The following is a 20,218-nucleotide window of genomic DNA, read 5'->3' as shown; positions in this document are numbered from 1 at the left end:
ATACTCAACCTGCATAAAGAATGCAGGGCTTAAAAGTTTGACCAGGGATGATGAGCTGCTGTCTTTATCCATGTAGAGACTGAAGTCATTTCCTGGCAAGAAAAGAGAAATAGAAGGTGAACCAAGGTGAAAATGAAAAGAATGTGGTTAAAAAAAGAGAAAGAGAACAGCTGATTTAAATAGGAAAATAGCACTGAAATAATGCACAGCAAATAAGACATGTAAATATGAGATGACCAAGGCAAAAAAGAAAAAAGAAGAAGAAACAATGAGAGGCAGGATGAGCCGGGGAGGTGGATGTTCAGAGTGAAGTGGGAGGGAGTTCAGGAGGGGAGGAAACAAGGATAGACAGGAAAGAAATGGAAGGAGTGTGTTTATGGAGGAATGTGACAGTGTTCAGTGGAAGGAAGGTGGGCCGGTCTGATTGTGACATACCCAACGGCTGTTAACAGAGTGACGAGTTGACCAACAGAGAACATCAGCAATAAAGGCAGATATCTCTTTCTTTCTTTTTTTCACATTAGCTCTCCAAGTCTGCATCCAGCTAATGGGTGTTTGTCCAGAGTGGCAGCAGCACCGATCGCTATTGTGAGGGCACACAGATCATAATGGAGGTAAGTCAGTTCTTCGGGGACTTGAAGGTATGGTTGATTGACTGGATTTAAAATGGAATAAATCGTTACAGAGTCTGTTTGTTTCCAGCTTGTTAGTTGCTCAAAGTTTTCTAACATTAGAGTCCTCCTAGCTCTTTGCTGCTTTCAGTGTACAAATTGTCAGAATCGCTCTTTTTGATTTTTAGCTGAACTTTAAGCTCCTTATATTAATTATCAAGAACCCAAAATGAAGCTTAGTTAAAATGCCTCATTATTTACAGAAACCTCAAATGTTTTAACCATGAATTAGAATTTAGCGCATTTTCCTGCTGTTAAATACTCCTGCTTGCTGTGGTAAATCACAACGAAAGAAGGAGGAAAAACGACAACAATGTCATACCTGTGTTCAGCAAGGAATACGTTCAGACACGTAGGGATTTTGAAGTGCTCCACATTGTGACAAAGTGTGTGGGTAAGTAAAACCCACTTGTTTAGGCTTGTCCTTCCACGGTCTGGTCTGTAATATTACGTAGAGTTAACCACAGGGAAGGGACAGAATCACAAGCATACAGAGGCAGACATGTTGTTTTCTTTAACTGTAGAGTTCAAGAAGATATGAGTATTTTATTTGCAAAATGGTCTATTCCTCATTTCTACACACAATTTAAGCCTTGAGCTTCATTAATGTAGGAAATGACAATCAGTGTAAGCTGTAATGACCTACTAAAGAAGACCTAAAATAACTGTCCCAGATAACCAAACATAGCATCATCCTCTCATGATTGAAGGCTCTGTCAGGGAAGTGCAGCATCCCCTGATCTCGCTGAGGCTAACCGTAATTTGATATAAACGTTTTCTGCTAGGATTTGCACATCCTATAAACTCAAACACCAGTTCCTCCCGTCTGGTAGAAGACTCCAAAATGCTAAACTAACTTGCAGAGTTTTTTGTGCAGTTTACAATTGGCATCACGAAGGTCCTTTAGGCTTTGATTTTAGAGCTGAGGACAGGTATCGTATGCAGTACATACTTCCAGCTGCTTTCGGAATGATACAGACTGAAAGTGAGCACATTGTACTCCCATATTACGCCACCCACACACACACACACACACACACACACACACACACACACACACACGTTTGTTTTGCTATCTTTGTGGGGACTTTCCATTGACTTCCATTCATTTCTACTAATTTCTACAGCCTAAACCTTACCTTTACCCTTTTCCTAACCCTAACCAAAACTCAATTCATACCTTAGCCCTAACTCTGACCCCTGACCCAAAAACAGGGTTTCCCCTCGTGGGGACCAGGCTCAGGTCCCCACGAGGAGCGACTGGTCCCCACAACGTAGCATATGTCAGGAAAATCGTCCCCACAAGGTATTACAAACAAACACACACACACACACACACACATGCACCCATACCCACACAGCTTAGGAGGAAAAGAGGAAGGTTGCGCTAAAGAATGACAACCTTATCAGAGTCAGCAGCTTGCAGGTCAGAGGGTCCCAATGCCAGAAAAATCATTATTTCTTCTTTTCCACCACATTATGAATATCACCATTCTGGGATACAGCAGTATTTAATGAAGTAAATTTTAATAAGCAGAGAGAGGGCTTTGTGATTGTCAGATAAATGCCAACATATAAAAGTTTATAGATTACAAAAAAAATACTTCATTTACTTGTGATTGGGAAAAAAATGTAAATTAAAACTTATTATTGCATTATTATAAGCATAACTGGCTGCAGCGCAAGACTGATAAGAAAAACTTTGAGTTTAAACAAAACATAGTCTGTGTAAATTTGAAAGTATTTAATTTGGTTGGATTGAAGTCATTCATTATTTTTGTTAAAATAATTAGTTTAATAGTTAGCGTTTAGACATGTGGGGTTTCGCACTTGAACGCGTGGATGCAACATTTTTCCACGCATGGACAGGCCGCTAATTTTGCTCATCCAGTTTGTCCTAACGTACAAAATAAACAAACTGTGAGAATTATAATCTGCCATTCACTAACAAACACCCCATGGTTATGAAGCTCACCTCTCTCTTCTGTAGCATGATCATTGCAGCTAAACTAGTGAAGGCAAGCATCAAATATTTTTGAAAATTTACTTAAGTTAGCAAATCTATTATGGCTTGTAATTCATTTGACAACAACTTATATTAGTTGTTCATTAAAATCAACTTGGGCAGGATTGAGAAGTTAGTCTTGCTAGCAATTATCACTGTTGCTAAACTAGCTAAAGCTGGATGCTAACTTAAATTTGTGAACTTTTTACAGCCACAATATTTTGAACTTTTAGTCGTACAAACCCTTACATATAACTACTATACAGCTGAAAATAACAATAGAAATTGACAGAACCAATATCACTTAAAATCTTATCTTAAACTGCAACCAATTTTGTTATTAATATCCCAAACCCTCCAAAATTATTTTTAGTGAGCATTTCAGTGACAGTTATTCAGTAGTCTCTATCACGGACATACTCAGAGATTGCATAAAGCTATGAAATGTGGCCTTCAGTGTGTCCATAGCCCTTTTTATTTCATAGAAGTAATGGAAAACAGTATATATTCATGGTTAATGCATGAAGAATACTCCAGAATGTCTAAAAATAAGGCTTCTTGGTATAGTGCTTCTGCAACAACTTTTCTCAGATGGAAGAAACGCTCAATAAGTAAATATTTTATGACAGCAGGCTGACCTTGAACCGCTGAAGCAAACCAGAGAAATACATCTATTCATAACCATTTAGGACATCTAGTGCATTGTATAACTGTAAATTACCCTCAGGAGGCCTGATGTAATAATATATTTTGTAGCGGCAGATGCATTACTTCAAAACTTTAAAACCTTTCAGATTTTTTTTTTTTTTTACTTCAGGACTTCATGTACTTCTCTACATTCCTTCCCATTCTTGTAGTGCTAAATGCTCTCATTTAGGCTCCATTAAAATGCATTTTCAGCTTTATCCTAACTGACAAGGTTATGCAAATATATGCACTTTAGAAGCTCTACTTCGTCAGCCACACAAATTTGGCCGGTGATTCACAGATCCTCCTTATCTATTAACACCCGAGGAGGTCGATCGTTTAGACGACCTAATGTCTCATCTGGATGCACATAACGGTGTTTGAATGCAATCTAATTTCAACAGGAGGGTCCTTCACTGAAAGCTGGCCCCTTATCAAAGATTCAGTTATACGCCTGCAGCAGAACATGCTGAGATCAAAATAATGAGTTATAAATGTTTACTCGCTGGCTTAGGATTGAGTCTTTCTGCGCACCCTGAACAGAGGAAACATTGACTGTATGCTGGGCAGCAGTAATCAATATATAATACAAGTTTAGCTGCACAGAATACAAATGTCTCTCACCCTCCCTGACTCTCCATCTCTGTCTCTTACTCTTTCTGCCCGTGCTCCTCACTCTGTGCCTGGTACTCCATCTCCTTCACTCTGGGGCACTAATGAGTGTCTGGTATTCTGCACTTCACCACTGAAGCCCCATTCATGCTCAATCTCCTTTACAATGCTCTAAAAGGATTACCCAATTAGCTGATATTGGATGCCATTGTGTGTCTGTGTGTGCATGCGCAGCCACATGTGCAGGGGAGTGTGAAGTTGGTCGCCAGATAGACATGTTATCTGTGAAAGTGAAAGATAGATGACTGTCCCTAACCCACACTTCATTCTTAGTTGATTTTCTGCTGGAGGCCATATTACTCATCCACACATCAGTCCAGTGCAAGAGAGAGAGACAGAAACAGAAAGAGAGAGAGAGAGAAACAAAAAAAGAGAAAGAGAGACAGTCAGACCTTGACAGGCTATTGAGAATGACAGAAAAAGATAGTATTAGCTCTCAATAATTCAACCAAGCAGCCCTTCAGTCTCCAGCGTTGTATCCTTTCTGTTGTCATACATGAGCTGCTTCCTGTTCTTCTAATTTTAAGTTTTTAATTGAGTTTGTGCTGTCGTGCCTTCTGGGGGGAGGTTCTGTAGTACCTGTAAATCATTAGTTAGTTTGTGTGAACAACAGATTGATTGTAGTTATCTAATGTGTTACATCACAACAGGAGGAACATGTGCAGCATTTTGTATGCGACTGTACAGCAGTCTAATATTAGTAGAACACTGTTTATTAAGCTATTCAGATATTTGGTCATTAAATAATTGATTTAAAATTTGTTATTCATTCAATATGTTTATAAAATATATAAATTAATTATGTTTTATTCTTCCACCTGGGAAGCTAAAATTGGCAGCACATTTTAAAAGAAGAGTAAATGACAGTTTCAATTTTGTAGAATTTTCTCATATATTATATGAGGGAAAGTGGCTTTTTCTGTAACATTAATGGAAAATCAATCAACTTTAAATTGTTTTTCTAAATAAATTTGTACCCATGTAAAGTGAAAGGCAGTTCTAGGGTTGCTAAAGGGAGATGGCTGTCGCAAAGGTCAAATCTGAAATTCAAGAATGATAAAAAATGAAACTGAAATTTTTAGGCTTATCAGGATTTTTTTTCTATGTGATATGGATCCAATTTTTTCCCCCAACAGAAGGTTTTGTGTGGAGGAAGTTGAATGGTCAACACAGAGCCCAGACTTCAACCTAAAGGAGGCTTTTTGGATGAATTAAAGTAGTTAGACAGCAAGCAAGACTTTCTCACCCAACATCAATGTCTGACCTCACAAATGCTCTTTTCAAAGAAATATCAAAAATGACCATGACACACTTGTAAACTTTGTAGACAGTGAAACAGTTTAATCTGCTGTAGCAGCAAAAGGGCAGGCCAACACTGTATGTTTAAAGATATGGGCATTTCGGTAACAATCCCCATATCTTTATCCACACTATTCAACAAACTCCTGTCTTGCTCCAGTTGATAATGTTATCATGTGGAGCAGTTTAATAAAGTGGGAAGCTAACGCTAATTTAATCAAAAACACCTTTCACTGCGTTTTCTTGTGTGGAATTAACTAGGATAAAAAAAACTGTTCTCCTGGCCTCATAAATTTCACAGACAGACGGGAGACCAACTACAGGCATCAGGACACGAGTTTAGTCGGGAAGACTTCAACCACTTAACGTTGTCTTGATTGGGAACCTGATCCAATACTTGTCCTTGATTGAACCAGCATGGGTCAGTTTTCAGAATCATGCAAAACGGCAATTTTGTCTGAATTTGCTTGAGGTTTTCAGTCTGCAATGTTCAGTAAAGATATTTCCATAAAACGAAAATATTTTAGTTTAACTACAAAAGCTTATGTAGATTAAGCCTATAAATTTGGAGTTTAATTCAAAACAACTGTTGCATGAAGTTCAAGACATGCTTGAGGCAGCAGGCATACACAAAGAACAATAAACTGAGAATGACCTAAAAAAACAGACATTGAACTAGATAGATTATACATGCATCTGTTAGAAATTACCATACAGACAGTGTGAATTAAAGCAATGCCATCTGGCATAGCGGTGATGTACAGAGGTACAGTGACAACAGATTTTTATGGTCATTGTTAGACAGGTATAAATCCACAAACTTTCTAACACACTACTGCCTAACACTACTGCCTATTACTGTCTGTGTTAATCGATTGGCCATGCTGCGTGACAGTGTGTGTCTTTCATTGGCTAGCAGAGGGTCTATTGTCAGCTATTCTTATGGAGGTGTTTGAGGGGGGGTTCAGGATTTTGTGTCAGGCAGATCAGCTGCAGCTCGAAAAGCAAGGTCGACACCCCCACCCATGCTGCCCCCAACACACACACTTTCATGCACACAGTCCCTCCTCTGCTCACAATCACATAGATATTCAGTGAACACAAATCTCTTTTGTCCAGACAAAGACAGACCTGGAGCGAGTCAGATATGAGATTAGATATATGCAAGCGCCCACACATACACAAATACACGCATCCCCACTTCACTAGAGTTCCTGAATCAAACAATGCCCCTTGAAATCTGGTACCTCAAACCTATTGTTATCAGGTAAAAAACTGGAATCCTAGAAATACAAAATCAAGTATATATTTGCATCAAATAGATGTGAAAACAACTACCTGTGAAAAGCAAGTGAGTGGAAGTGCTACTGTTCAGACTAACAGGCTTCAATAGGACTGATCGCAGAACAAGTGCAGCCAGCTGAAAGGGTGAGTGAAGAGTACAGCTGAGAAAGACTGAAGCAGAGACACTGGAGAGTACTCAAAAAGTGGGTCAAAAGATTCTGCAAACATTTTATGAATCAAGGCTTCAGACCGTCTGATGTAACATCACAGAAACTTTAGTGCAATTCACTATGCTCAACTTAAAAGAGTGTTTTAGTGTATAGTTTAAATTTGCAATTTCACGCCTTGAAACTGGGTATCTGTCTCTTTAAGAAGCTCCTGCTTTTTCTGTCAGTCCTTCAGCACATCCTCACAACAGTGTTTCGCCATTAAGCATTTAAAAACGTTCTTACCTGAATTGCACAGAGAAGTACTTCATATGATGAACTCAGCGGATGCACAGTTCCACCAGGTGCTAATTGCTGCTGGCGCTAGTCTGAAGGAGCGATGAGGGAGAGTTGCAGGGAAGAGGTGCTCTGTAAGAAGGAGAGGCAGTGTGGAAAATGTGGTGCTCAGTGAGACCAAGTGTTTAGACATCCCCAAATGGTTGCTATGGGAGATTTTAGAATTTCTCAAACATGCATGAAATAATCAAAGCTACGGGTATGTTGTTGGAAAGAGAATAACTTTATAAAATGATGCAAAGCTAAAACAGTTGATTTTACTCAATTCTCCACAAATCTTTTAAATACAAATGTATTTTTGCTAACTTATCTGAGTTACAAAAATGGAGGGTGGTTTTCTTTTTTTCATAGGGGTGCTGTTCATTCTTTATTTTGCTGTTCTGATTGCATTATACTTTCGCTGTACCAAGAGTTTAGTCTGTGTTGAACTTGTGGAGACACAAAAAAGTGTCTAAAAACCCAGTAGTACAACAGTAGTAATTTTCAGTAGTAGTGATTTATTTAACATTCAAATACGGTTCTGCTGTTAGGGGAGAGAATGCATCAAATACCGCACAAGGGCTTACACAAAGACAGCACACTTCAGCAGACAAAGAGCGAAAAGATAGAGGGCAAGCGCCTTTTTTTCCTCCTTCTGATGAACTGTTTGTTCAGGGTGGGTGCAGGGCAGCAAGTGGGATGGATGGGTGGAGGGAGGGACTAACAGGGTGAGGGAGAGGGAGGGTTGAATGGTTATTACACAGTTAGTCGATGCACTAACGCACTAACGGGGCAGTATGCAGAGAGAACGTGTGTGGGGGGGGTTGCACTGAGGGTGTAAAAGATCCTTTGTGAAAGCTGGGAGTTAATCACTTGAGCGGCACACGCCGGTTCTATGGGAGCACATGTTACACACCAGCTCCCCAGGGAGGAGTGGGAGGTCTCTATCTCTCACACACTCTCGTTTTGGTGCACACAGATACACAACTGAATTTCCATATCAGTTATGATGCAAAACTCGGCACAAGCTGACTAGACAAGCTGGAAGACCCACCCCCTTTTATCTGGACGGTTAGCAGACCCTCCTGGCCAGGGTGGTAGTGTTTGTATTTGCACCTCGTCCATTCATACATGCACACATGCCTGGCTGCTTGTTTCCTTCAGGACTGGATGGATGACTCTGTAGGGGCTTGGCAAGATATGGGTGCTTAGTTTGGCCTGGCAGTAAGTAAAATCTATTGTTTCATTACACCGATCCATTGTCAGGGCCGGTTGCTGATATCTGAGAGTGATAGTGGGGTCTGTGGATTTAGTAGCACACAGGCTCAGTAAGACATAGCCATGTCAGAGACTGTTTACCAGAGTGACAGGGAAGACTGTTTTCCAGTATATTTGTGCAGGTCATAATTTTAACTATCTACAGTGACTGAGCATGTTCTTTTTTTTTTTTTTTCCATTTTCTTTTCTTCTAGAATATATTGAAATTTTCTGTACTTTTCTTTCACTTCCACTGAATTTTTTTTATAGTTTCTACTACACACTCTTGCTGATGGTGCTGTGATTCTCCTCATCATGACACGTGAGGTTTGTCGTTACATCTTTCACCTCCTTTTGTTTCGGGATGATAAAAGTCTTCATCAGCTCTCTTTGTGCCTTTGTTCAAGACTTTCCTTCTCACACCGTGCTCGGGAAAGTGGACAGTGAAAGCTGTTGGGTTACAACCCCGTGTCAAATAAAGTGTACACAAATATGTTCCGTGCTTTGTTGTTGTGGCTATTATAAAATACTTAAAGCCAGAGGACCAGGTGGTTCAAAGAGCAGAGATCAGGCAGTGAGAAGCCCTTTGCCACGAGAGCTCACCCACAGAGCTGACTTCTCCCCTGTGGGTTAGAGATCATGATAGTAACATCTGTGATCTGTTTGCTTTGCAAAAGGAGGTGGAAAGAGTGAGACAGCATGAATAGTAATGATGGCAATTCAATGGATAAATGGGTTGGTAAACTAAGCAAAAAATACAGACGCAGATTTGGTTACAAGCTTAATTTAGTTCAAAGAGTTAGTGTGAATGAGTTATATTTTTAGGTTTGATAATTATGCCTTAAAACTGCATTAAACATACATTTCCATATGATATATACATATAGAGCAATCTTTTTTAAGAGATTTGCCAACATCTCATCAATGTATATTGATATAAGTAACAAAAAAATATATCTGATGTTTTACCATTGCCAGAAGTCATTCAGATGGAAGCTACAGCCAACTATTGAGTTGATTGGTGCCTAGCATAGTGGCCAGTTTGTTTTCAGGAAGGTCATCCAAAAGGTTATTTGTCAAATTCTACAGCAGCAGGTTGAATCTAGGTGTACAAATCTAGGCAAAACGCCAATGTGGACTATTTTCAGCCAGTTTGTTATGCAAATCTAAGCACATCTGTTTCCTCATCAAATGCTTCAACATTAAATAGCAGCAAATACTATGAAATTACAAAAAAAAAAAAACATGAAGAGAAAAGTAGAGCTTTGGTCAATAAGGAAGAAAATCTTCTGTTGACAGGTCCAGTACTCATCTTGTTTAACTGTGTTCTTTAGCCTCTATATTTGAATGTTTTTAATCTAGATGTTTTTGATTACCTAAACATTTTCAGAAAAATGGTTTTTGGTGTTCTTTTAAAACAGTTCTGCACTGACATTAACATTTGCTTATTATTGGTGTTACTGTTACTGTATGTAAGGAATTTTAATGATTTAATTGCTGTATTCCTGTTCTTTGGAAGACTGACTGTACAAAATACAACTTCAGTGAACGGCAGGACTGGTTTGTTTCCTGCCATGAATTCTTTAAAATTTCAAGAAGGTTCAATAGGGCATTATGGGGTCAGAGCCTTCCAGAAGCTTAATGTCAGCCAGGTCCATGATGTCCATGACTCAGCTTGATTCCTCAAAATATTTTTATTGTTATTGTGACTAAGGAGGTGAATCTTTGTCTCATTTGATCATAGAAAATCTTTCCAGAAATTGTTTGTATTTTCCTTGTGGATAATTGCAAATTTTGAGTCTGTTGTTGACATTGGCGATTTCTTCATCAGCACCCTCTAAGCTGATGAGAATTCAGCTTAGATGGTGCTATGCTTGAAGCCAAGAGTCTTCAAGCATAGCACTTATGAGCCAAGAGTAAAACAACTTTGAAATGCAGTCTTGGTTCAACATAAGTGAGATTAACAGGCTGGATTACTCCCTCAGAAAGTCATCAAGTTCTGTAGAGGCCAGATAATCAACCATTTATTTGAATCAAGTGTATTGGACCAGGGGTGCAACTAAATGTTGCAGGACAGTGGCTCTCAATTATTGGACTTGGAGACCTTTACTCTAAACCTTTGCTGATGTTAAACTCTGTTCACTGTGAATAATGACAGTGATGTTCTAATCTAGAATATTCTAGCTTCTAGTTTCATTGTTTGATGTTTTTAATATAGATGTCTGTTGATTGGATGTTTGTTGTTCTTGGACATCCAAATCAAAATAATCTTATCTGAAGGGGCAGTTTTTGGTCAGATGGTGGAAACTTGGCTACAGTTGGTTGCAGGAAAATGATCCCACACCATCATCAAAACAGTTTCAGAAATGGACATACAAGGTAATACTAACCTTCTGGAATAGCTTCCAAAATGCAACATTTTGGAAAATGTATGAATCACTTTTAATAGCTTGGTTCCTCTCAGCTAATCTGAGAGGAACCTTTTTTATCATCTCTGATAAAAAAGAATGGGCAAATATCAGTCAGAACAATGCCAGGACCTTGTTGATGGTTACAAACAGTGATTGAACTGTAACTATAAAGTTTTTATGTCCCACAGGAGTGTATAGTATGTACTCACCTGTGCAAAACTGTAACTGTCTTATGAAACAATCAAGATTAAAAATGTACCTAAACTCAAAGAATGAGCCAGTTTGGTGCCTGCACAAAGTAGATACAACAGATAATTTAGCAAGGAACAACTTTTATATTGTTATGAACAACCTTTCACAAGTACAACATAATCCCTTCCAATAAGTCTGTAGAAAAATATGTAAAAGATCTCAAACCAAAATCTCTCCCGGAGGGGGCGATTAACTAAAGGATGAGGCATCTGTCAGGTCCTGTTTCAGGTCTCTGATGGATTTTTTTTCAACTACTTCTTAAAGACATGATTTTCAGAGGCTTTTATGTGCAGTAGGTAGTTTGTTAGCTCTGACAACTAATGTTTTGTACAAATTTCTTGCCTTTTAAGCCCAAATTGAATTGTACAGAACATTTATGAAAAAAAAAGAAACAGCCAAAGACCAAAGAAAAACCTTCAAACACCTTTCATAAACCTAGAAAAACTAAAGAATACTATTATTTTCATTTTGTTAGAAATTGTTTTTAAGCATGTAACAAAGCATAGACATATTACATCTTGATTGTTTTTTGTCTTGTTTTTCTGTCTCCCAGATGAGGCCAATGTCAGAAATTTCCTGGTGTCATGAGACGTGTCACCCATACAGTTCTTTGTAAGTTTTCCATCTGGACCTGTCGACACCTGTGCTTGCAGGACCATGGGTAGCGTCAGCAGCCTTGTTGCTGGAAACAGTCTGAACAGCAAGCACTGCAAGGCTTCTGACTATCGGTTAAAGGAGGGGACAAATACTCACAGGAAGAGTGGAGGGTGCAATCTTGATGGGTTACTGAAGTGTGGCTTTGCTCAGAGTTCCTCTTCCACCACTCATCACTCCAGAGGCCTCTCCCACTCTAGGTCAGGAAGAAGTGAAGATTTCTTTTACATTAAGGTAAGATACTGTAAGTATGAGTGAGAATTCCTTGTACGGAATGTGCAGAAACATCAGTTTTAGGGGAAATGTTTTTGTGTGACATAAGGTGAACCATAAACCGAGGTCTACGCACCACAGAGAGAGATCATTGGAAGATGTTGGGAGTAGAGACAAGGACTCTGATGGACGATCGCAACCAAAACTGCTGTTCATGCCAGGAAAGATTTTAGAAAGGGTGAGTTTGGAATTATCCTGCATGTTCATTGATTTAAAAAAAAAACATACTTTACCTGAACTTTTACATGCCAATCCGTGAACCATTCAATGATTCTCAGTGACAACTAAAGAAAGCAGCATGGCTAGCACAAATGTTCTCTACCACCTTGAAAGGTTTATACTTGAAAACCAATCAGCAAAACCTTATGTTTAATGAGGCTGCAGATGTTATGCACACATGCAAAAACAAACCTCTTATCTTGCAGTTTCAAAACTCAGGGCAGTGACCCCCAAAGAGACTGCAAAGGACACTCAAGCTCCGAGGCCTCTGGTAGGGGCACCGAGCTTAAGATGAACAGCCACCAACCCACCTGGGGGAATGAGAGTCTGTGTGGCAGGGTGGGGTGCCAGGGATTGGGAGGGGTGGTGGTGGAAGCATCACTGTAATTATATATGTATGTGTGTGTGAGTATATAGGTCGCTGCTCCCCATACACACCTGGACATTACCATCATCACATACTTAATGCAAAGGCTTTAAGGCCACGTGAACTGTGGATAGCTGTGTTGGTGCAGAAAGAGATGATTCCCAAACTGTTCCCACAGAATCAGGAGCATAAAACTATCGTGTTGTACACTACAATCTCAGTGTACAACACCATCAAGAGTCTGTTTCACTAAAACTCAGGGCCAAGCACATAAAATCACAATCCTTTGTCTACCAAACTTTACAGTTGGCAAAATGCAGTCCAAAATATATTGGCAAGCCTCATCTATTGGATTGCAAGACAAGGAAACATGATTTGTCAATATGTAGATCAGGTCTCTAGAGTACAGAGCCTTCAAGCTTTATACTAATGCATCCAACACTTTGCATTGCATTTAAGTTTTGACTTTGAAGACAGTTGGTGACTTCCGCACACTATGCAGTGCTACTCCCCACTCTGTGATTTTTCTATGCTGTACTTGACGCTTGCTTTGTTCATGATACCACAAACATCAGACCATGGGATTTCAGAGAGGAAACTTAATGAAAGGACCTGTTTCACAGATGACATCCCATCACTGCACCATGCTTGAATTAACTGAGCTCCTGCGAGTAAGCCACTCTTTCACAGATGTATTTTGAGAGCAGAGCATACATAGGTGCAGAATTTTATTCACCTGTGGCTATAAAGCTGGTTGTAATACCTGAATTAAATTATTTGGATGGGTGCATGAATGGTTTTAGCAATAAAGTGTATATTGTTCAGGAAGGAAATGGGTTCTGTGTCCCAGAGATGAATGTATTTTAGTGAATGTGGGTATCACGCACAAAACAAATTCAAAAGTCCTGTTGAAGATGCTCACTAAAGTTGGTAAGAGAGTCATTAGCCACAGTAAAACAAGTCTTGTACTGAGATGAGCTGAAAGGCCACATATTCAAAAACAACATAAATCAGATCAAAGTTTGCAAGTTTGCTTGGGAAGAAATTCTATAATTTTTAGAGAAACATCCTGGTCTGATAAATCTAAAATGGAAGTGTTTTACCGTTTTAAACATTATATCTGGAGAAAAAAAGGGAAGGGTTGCTTTCAAGCCTGAAAACACCATCCCAACTGTAAAATTTAGGGATTGGCAGCATCATGTGAGAGTGTTTCACTGCCGGGTGTAATGTTGTACTTCACAAAGTAGATGGCTTCATGAGGAAAGAATAAGATAAGAAAGTGTTGCTTAAGAGATCAGGCTGGAAAACACAATGAGGTCTTTTAAATGGGCAGTGAGTCCAGTCACACTACAAAATTTGCCAAAGGAGCTGGATGATAACTAAGTCAGTGTTGTAGGCAGATCATTACAAAGCCTTGATCTCAGTTATAAAATGTAAGCAAACTGTCATTCTCAGTTGCACCAATTCAAAATTCAAACCCTGCTACATTTGACACATTTGTATGTTCCCCGAGTGTCAGGACTGCTATAACAGTAATGAGCACATTCTGAAGGATAATAAAATAGAAGTCAGCAATGATGACCGAAGCGCTGCCATTAGCATCCAGATTGCGTTTTTCTTTATTTGTTAACAAACAAATATTTTACAGTGTATAGTATTAATGTTTTACATAACCATTGTCTTATAAACCTGACTTACTTTTCTCACAAGTAATAATTAACTTCACACATTATCCTTTTCACATTTCCATCCTTCACTTAGATGAAGGCAACCAAGGTATAGTGTCAAACAGGATGAATCAACTGTTTTAAAGCTTTACTGCATTTAACTCTGCATTAACTGGCACAAGCATTAAAATCCATACTGATTTTAACTGAATACTGATCAAAAGTAGAATTACAAGACTTACAAAACAAATACAGAATTTAACTTAGCATTGTTTCACCTTAAACCTCAATTCCCACACTTCATGAACAAATAGTTTATCTGCCTTTAACTTTGGCTGGACTCACTTTACTCTCATGCTCCGAGCTACTTTATGAGTCAACAAGCAACTTTCACTGAATATTATTCAAACAAAAGCAAAATAAAACTCTTAAAACTCGGTGTTAATAAGATATCACGGCCTTCTAATCACCTTCCCTCGTGTGACCTTCCCAGCGCGGGCTGGCATACCTCCAACTTAACCCTCGCCTGATAAAACTGGCAACTATTGGCAAAACGGTGCACAAAAAGCACAACACAGTGCTATATACTGGTCAGATAAGAGGTAAACATCTTACAGAGTATTTCTGGTGTGTTTCCACCGTCTACTGACCTGAAGGATAATAAAATAGAAGTCAGCAATGACAACTGAAGCACTGCCTTTAGCATCCAGATTGCGTTGGAGGTAAATCCGGAACTCCGCCCCAAAACCAACCCGGAAGCAACGCCCCCCAAACAAAGGTTCCGCTTCGCCATTACTACTCCGATCCCAACCACAGGAAAGCTAGCACTATAGATGCAGGCAGATTAAAATCCCGAAATGAAAACAAAATATAATTTGTTCATTTTTGGAGAAAAAAAAATAGAATAAATTATACATGAAAATATTTCAAAAATCATAAAACAACCAAAATAATGTGGTGGCATTTTTAGGTGCACCACATGTACAGGTTTAAAAGCATCCAAAGTCCCAAATATTAAAGATAGTTAAAAAAAAACAAAAAAACTTACTAAATAATTTTCTTCTAAGACAGTCTATGTAAAAATCTCCTTTGGACCAGCAAAAAAATATTCTATAGTTTTTGAGCCTACCTGTTATGTGCATTTTCCCAATGGCTCTCAAGTAAGCTCTCAAGTTCCATTTGAGGTCTCCTGCAATACACTGACCCGGCAAATTGTTGCTATAAAAAGGGCTAATTCAGTCAAATGTTAATTGTTACACTCAGCTGCAGCTAGCTATTATTAGCCTAATAGTTAGCATTCAGACTTAAGAACGGTACAAATCATCTGACTCGATTTCTAAAAAACATATTCCTAGAATTTCCACAAGTCATGCAGTCATGTGGAGAATGAAAAAATAAACACAAGGCCCTATAATAATTAATAAATAACAGACATTTCTCATAGCCTATCTTAGATCTTTATAGTGTTTTAATCATCTAGATTAATGACCTAAGAATGCCCTGATCTTCTCAGAAAGGCACTTTCTGTGCCAGGAATACATAAGCAAAAGCATTTTCCTCAATATGTCTTTATTCCTTGGACGAACAGTACAGACAAAAGGGGATAAGAGAGAGAAAGAGAGAGATCGAGGGTTGGGGAGAATTTGACAGTTTGAAAGAAAAACCACAAAAAGGCATCCCAGCCATGAAGTCAGTGAGAAGGAATGCTGAGCTCACAAGCCTTGCCTCTTACACTTCAGCAATAGCTCATATTATTAATATCATGGAGAGGGGCTATTCATCTTCGCTCAGACAGCATATGGAGGGGAGACGTAGGCTGCAGAGGGGAGGAGAGGAGTACAGAAAGAGCAGGAGGGGAGGTATGGTGCTGTGGTACTGCTGGTGACAGCCTTTAAATGCACAGACGGGGCATGTGGACTATAGGTTCGCTCCAAAAAAGGAGTTTTCACTTCTTTAGTTAATACAAAGAAATTTACTTACAGTTATAACTGTGTGGCTCACATAAGAGTCAGCCTACAGTACAGCAGGTCTCCATGCATCACTGGTTCCATTTCTGATGTGAGATGACACAATGAAAGGCAAAAAAAGAACATTATTTTACTCGATTGGACCCAGCTTCTGAAAATAACTCTATTAGAAGAAGTTTAAAAACTCTTTAGCTTGAAGGATAAGAGCGTCATTTATCAAATCTTCTCTAACATGGCATCCTATTTGTTGTGCTGTCAGCTAAGAGGAATTCTTTTACTCTTCCAGCCTCCTGCTGAGAAATCGCTCGTCCATACCACCGCCTTCAAGTCGGTGAACACAACAACGGCTTCATCCACAGAGACTGGCCACGTCCTCTGTCCCATGAGGAAAGCAAGTACTCCGAATGTTGGACACAAACAAGACCCCTTAGGTTTTTGTCAGCCTTCTGGTAAAACGTTGCCCTAAATTTAAATGACAAGAAATAATTGTGATGTAATTTCTGCCTTTCAGGAACTCTCTCTGACTCTGGGCGTAACTCAATGTCTAGCCTCCCTACCCACAGCACCAGTGGCAGTCTAAGAGCCTCCACAGGCCTTGTCAGTCAGAATGATGGGAGCTCAGGTCTGCTAAACAGCCTCTGCAAAGGACAACAGCCCAATTTCCCTCCATGGGTCAATGGAAATAACACAAACCTCGAAAGCAGTTACAGGGCTTGTTTAAGCAGCAGTGTGTTGGCTTCTAAGGCTAATGAGGATGCTGGCTCCCCACTGTCTGCAGACGAACCAAGAACTCTTTCAGAAACGGCAGGTGGGATCCGGTCCCCCATAACGACAGATGAGTTGCTGATTGAGCATCTAGAACAGAGACTGCTGGAGAGGGAAAATGAACTTCAGGAGCTGCAGGTACTTACACTTAATGAAAGAAGCACCCAGCATGATCAAAATAAGCCTGCGAGCGATTCATTTCTGACTGTTTAACTTCACAACAGGTGAGTTTAGAGTTGAAGGAGGCAGAAACGTGTCATTTGTTTGAGGAGAGACAAAAGTTCTGCGCAGAGGAGATGGACGGACTGAAGCAGCGGTGCACCACACAGCTGCGAGAAGTGTCTCAGATGAATGCAAAAACCCACCAGGCTCTTCAACTGCAAGTTTGCTACCTCCAGGTCAGCTCCAACCTGACTCCTCAGCTCTGCTATTTAAGCCTCATCCTTCTACTCATCCACAATTTTAGTTATGATGCAGCAAATGATGCATTGATTTATTTGAGAAACAAAGCACTGGGAGGTGTATATCCTGCAGGAAATTGTTAAGTGGGAATTGTGTTTGTCTGCAGAAAGAAAATGGAAAGCTCCAGGAAGATCTCTCGAAGCTCACGCAAGAGAAGGACCTCGTTGAACTCAGACTGAGGTCATATGAGAAAGAGAGCACCCAACTCATGCCAACACTCGAGGAAACCCAGTGGGAGGTCAGTGGCATATGTAGCCACTTCAGCTGATATGGCTGTAGCCATAGGCTAGTTGCAAGAACCAAGGTTTAAAGAAAACCATGACTGAGTAAACTTCTGTGAGGACCAGAGATTTTTGCGTATGCAGCATAGAGTAACGTAGGATGGCGCCTTCCTCACCTGTTGCTGTGCACTGCTGTCGAGTTAGCTGAAATAAAGTGAATACACAAGACAGTGAAATTTGGTAGTTTGGGAACATTTACATACGTAAAAACAAGGACAGACACAGTGTGGAAATGAGCATCACCAGAGTCTACCACAGCCATTAAGGTGCCCCCTACTGACTCCAAACTGTATTGTCTTGAACCGAGAACCATGTTGGTGAATGCAAAATAAATGACTGTCCTTTGGGATAAAAAGGAAAAAAAAATGTTCTCTCCTAAATATTTCCAAAGTTTACAATTCAATAAGTTGTTTTATTCTTCTCTGCTCCACCATTTCTGGCCAAACTTGTCACCTACAGCACTGTGTACAAAGTGCATCTTGTTGTGTATTGAGAATGAATGCAATTGTTATTAAAACAAGAAATCCAGCTAGAATAAGTACAAACCTATATACTACAGCCAACTGTGCCAAAAAAGAAGCTAGCTGAACAAAGGACTGCTGTACCAATTTTAAAGGACCTGGGCAGATTAGGCACACATATACTAAAATTTGATTGGACAGGATATATTTTTTATTGTTCAATATACTGTTAAAGTTACAATATTATTGAGCTACAATTGTGCAGAATATACCTTGCCACTGCTAAAATATGCTGCAGTTTAAGGAAAAGCTTCAACTATTCTCCATTGTCTTCCAAATTCAAATTTTCAAAATAGAAACCGTAACTTCCTTCTTTTATTATCGCCATCATCTCTGTTGAAATGTAGGTGTGTCAGAAGTCAGGAGAAATCTCTTTATTGAAGCAGCAACTGAGGGACTGCCAAGCGGACGTGAGCCACAAGCTAAATGAGATTGTAAGTCTCAAAGCATCACTAAAGGAAAACACAGCAAAAGTGGAGAGGCTCGAGCAACAGAACAAGGTCTATGAAGACAAACTCCAGTCATGCACCAGAGAGGTTGAGGTTAGTACAGTTGTATTATAGAACAGATGTTCACAAAAAGTACACTTTCCTACTCCTGAATCTGACTGTAACCTGCCAAAATAGGATTTTCTTTTTTTTTTTTAAATTTTCATGTTGTGATACATAAATACCATCCTCACTTTTCAATTTAAGGGAACCTTTATTGGGTTCAACAATTATTAGCTAACAAAAGAAATGATAATAATCTTCTAGCTGTGTTTTTCCCTTTTTGCTTAGGTGTACCAAAATGAACTTCAGCGCAAAAAGGTTGAGGCTGATTTTCTGAGAGACAACGTTGGCAAACTGGAGCAAGACATTCAGCAAGTCAAACAGGATCTTGTTGCAGCTGAAGAGCAGAAGCTGCAGAAAAGCACTGAACTTAAAAATCCAATCCAGGAGTTAGACTCCCTTGACCAGGTCCGAGGGTCAGAGAACAAGAAGTGCATTTTCACCGGCTCACTCCAAAGAGAAGTGGAGAGACTGAAGCAGGAGCTCAGAGAGGAGAAGAATGCTCAGGGGAAAATGGTCAGCAGCTTTGAGCTGGAGAGGCAGACTTGGAACCAGGAGAAAGACAGGGTGATCAAATACCAGAAGCAGCTCCAGATCAATTACCTGCAGATGCACAAGAAGAACAAAGACCTGGAGAGGATCCTGAAGGAGCTGACGGCCGAGCTGGAGAGCCGAACAGAGCTGGGCTTGGACCTCAGATACAGTGCAGGGTTACAAACTTATGAGGATGTTATTGCCACAGAGATTTGAGAGAAGCAGCCATTTGTATCTTTTCTAAAAACACAAACACAGTTTGACACTTACTTCAAGCACTGACTGTTTTTTTTATAGCTTAGCTTATTTATTCAAATGTGGGTATTATAGCATAATCAATGCTACTGAGAATAGTTATTGATTATCTCATTGTTCTTGTTTAAAAGTAAATTATAGATTTGTTATGTTTAAATTTGATAATTTTTTTAAATTATTCTGTCCAACAAGAACAATTGTGGTTTTAATTTGACGTACTAGTTGAGAGAAAGTGTTTGTATGTTAATAGTATTGTCTTATAGAACCATGGAGTAATCATGATCATTTTCCATGACATGTTCCATGACAGTAAGATAACGAGGTCTTGTGTTATAAATTAGCACTGATTAATCTTGATCTGTCTCTCACTGTATATTTCCCCCATTTTCACTTTTAAGCAAAAAAGTTTGAACTGTACAGTCTTTTCAAATAAGCACACATATCTGCAAATGCTTCCCTTTATTTCACTAATGTGCTGTAAACAGTATTGACCTAAAATACATGTTTTAGTCACCTTTAATAAGTCGTGTGTTTTCACCCTAAAAATTTAATACTTGTATTTGTAAAAAACCGGCAAATTGAATATATTATTGTCAGTCTTTAGATCTTGTAAAATGTAACCTTTCTTACAGCATTTCAGTGTTTAGTATATTTATCTTGCCAATAAAGATGTTTATTTGTG

At 39.3% G+C, this 20,218-nt stretch overlaps 1 protein-coding gene and 1 long non-coding RNA gene across 4 annotated transcripts in view; one reads left to right on the top strand and one right to left on the bottom strand.

Annotated features, from left to right (window-relative positions):
- Nucleotides 1-7,187, bottom strand: part of LOC103145512 (uncharacterized) — a 23,123-nt gene extending 15,936 nt beyond the window's left edge. Inside the window, exon 1 of the long non-coding RNA XR_001663522.1 lies at nucleotides 7,071-7,187. This is a non-coding gene — a long non-coding RNA (uncharacterized LOC103145512). The remainder of the gene's footprint in view (nucleotides 1-7,070) is intronic.
- lzts1 (leucine zipper, putative tumor suppressor 1) lies at nucleotides 338-20,218 on the top strand. Of its 3 annotated transcripts, none has more exons than XM_016677084.1 (10): nucleotides 338-410; nucleotides 525-614; nucleotides 11,574-11,908; nucleotides 11,997-12,125; nucleotides 16,454-16,598; nucleotides 16,679-17,070; nucleotides 17,157-17,330; nucleotides 17,501-17,632; nucleotides 18,544-18,738; nucleotides 18,976-20,218. In XM_016677084.1, the coding sequence occupies exons 3-10, from the start codon at nucleotides 11,678-11,680 to the stop codon at nucleotides 19,495-19,497; spliced, it is 1,920 nt and encodes a 639-aa protein (XP_016532570.1). In that variant the 5' UTR covers nucleotides 338-410; nucleotides 525-614; nucleotides 11,574-11,677; the 3' UTR covers nucleotides 19,498-20,218. The 3 variants fall into 3 exon arrangements, with proteins under 3 accessions (XP_016532570.1, XP_016532573.1, XP_016532572.1); XM_016677087.1 differs by lacking the exons at nucleotides 338-410; nucleotides 525-614 and adding exons at nucleotides 7,671-8,324; nucleotides 8,628-8,684; XM_016677086.1 differs by lacking the exons at nucleotides 338-410; nucleotides 525-614 and adding an exon at nucleotides 7,671-8,324.

This window comes from Poecilia formosa, unplaced genomic scaffold (assembly GCF_000485575.1).
Source record: "Poecilia formosa unplaced genomic scaffold, Poecilia_formosa-5.1.2 Scaffold5, whole genome shotgun sequence".
In the NCBI taxonomy this organism is placed as follows: domain Eukaryota; kingdom Metazoa; phylum Chordata; class Actinopteri; order Cyprinodontiformes; family Poeciliidae; genus Poecilia; species Poecilia formosa.
Note: the sequence above shows the minus strand (reverse complement) of the source record. Positions and strands in the feature narration are given on the sequence as shown.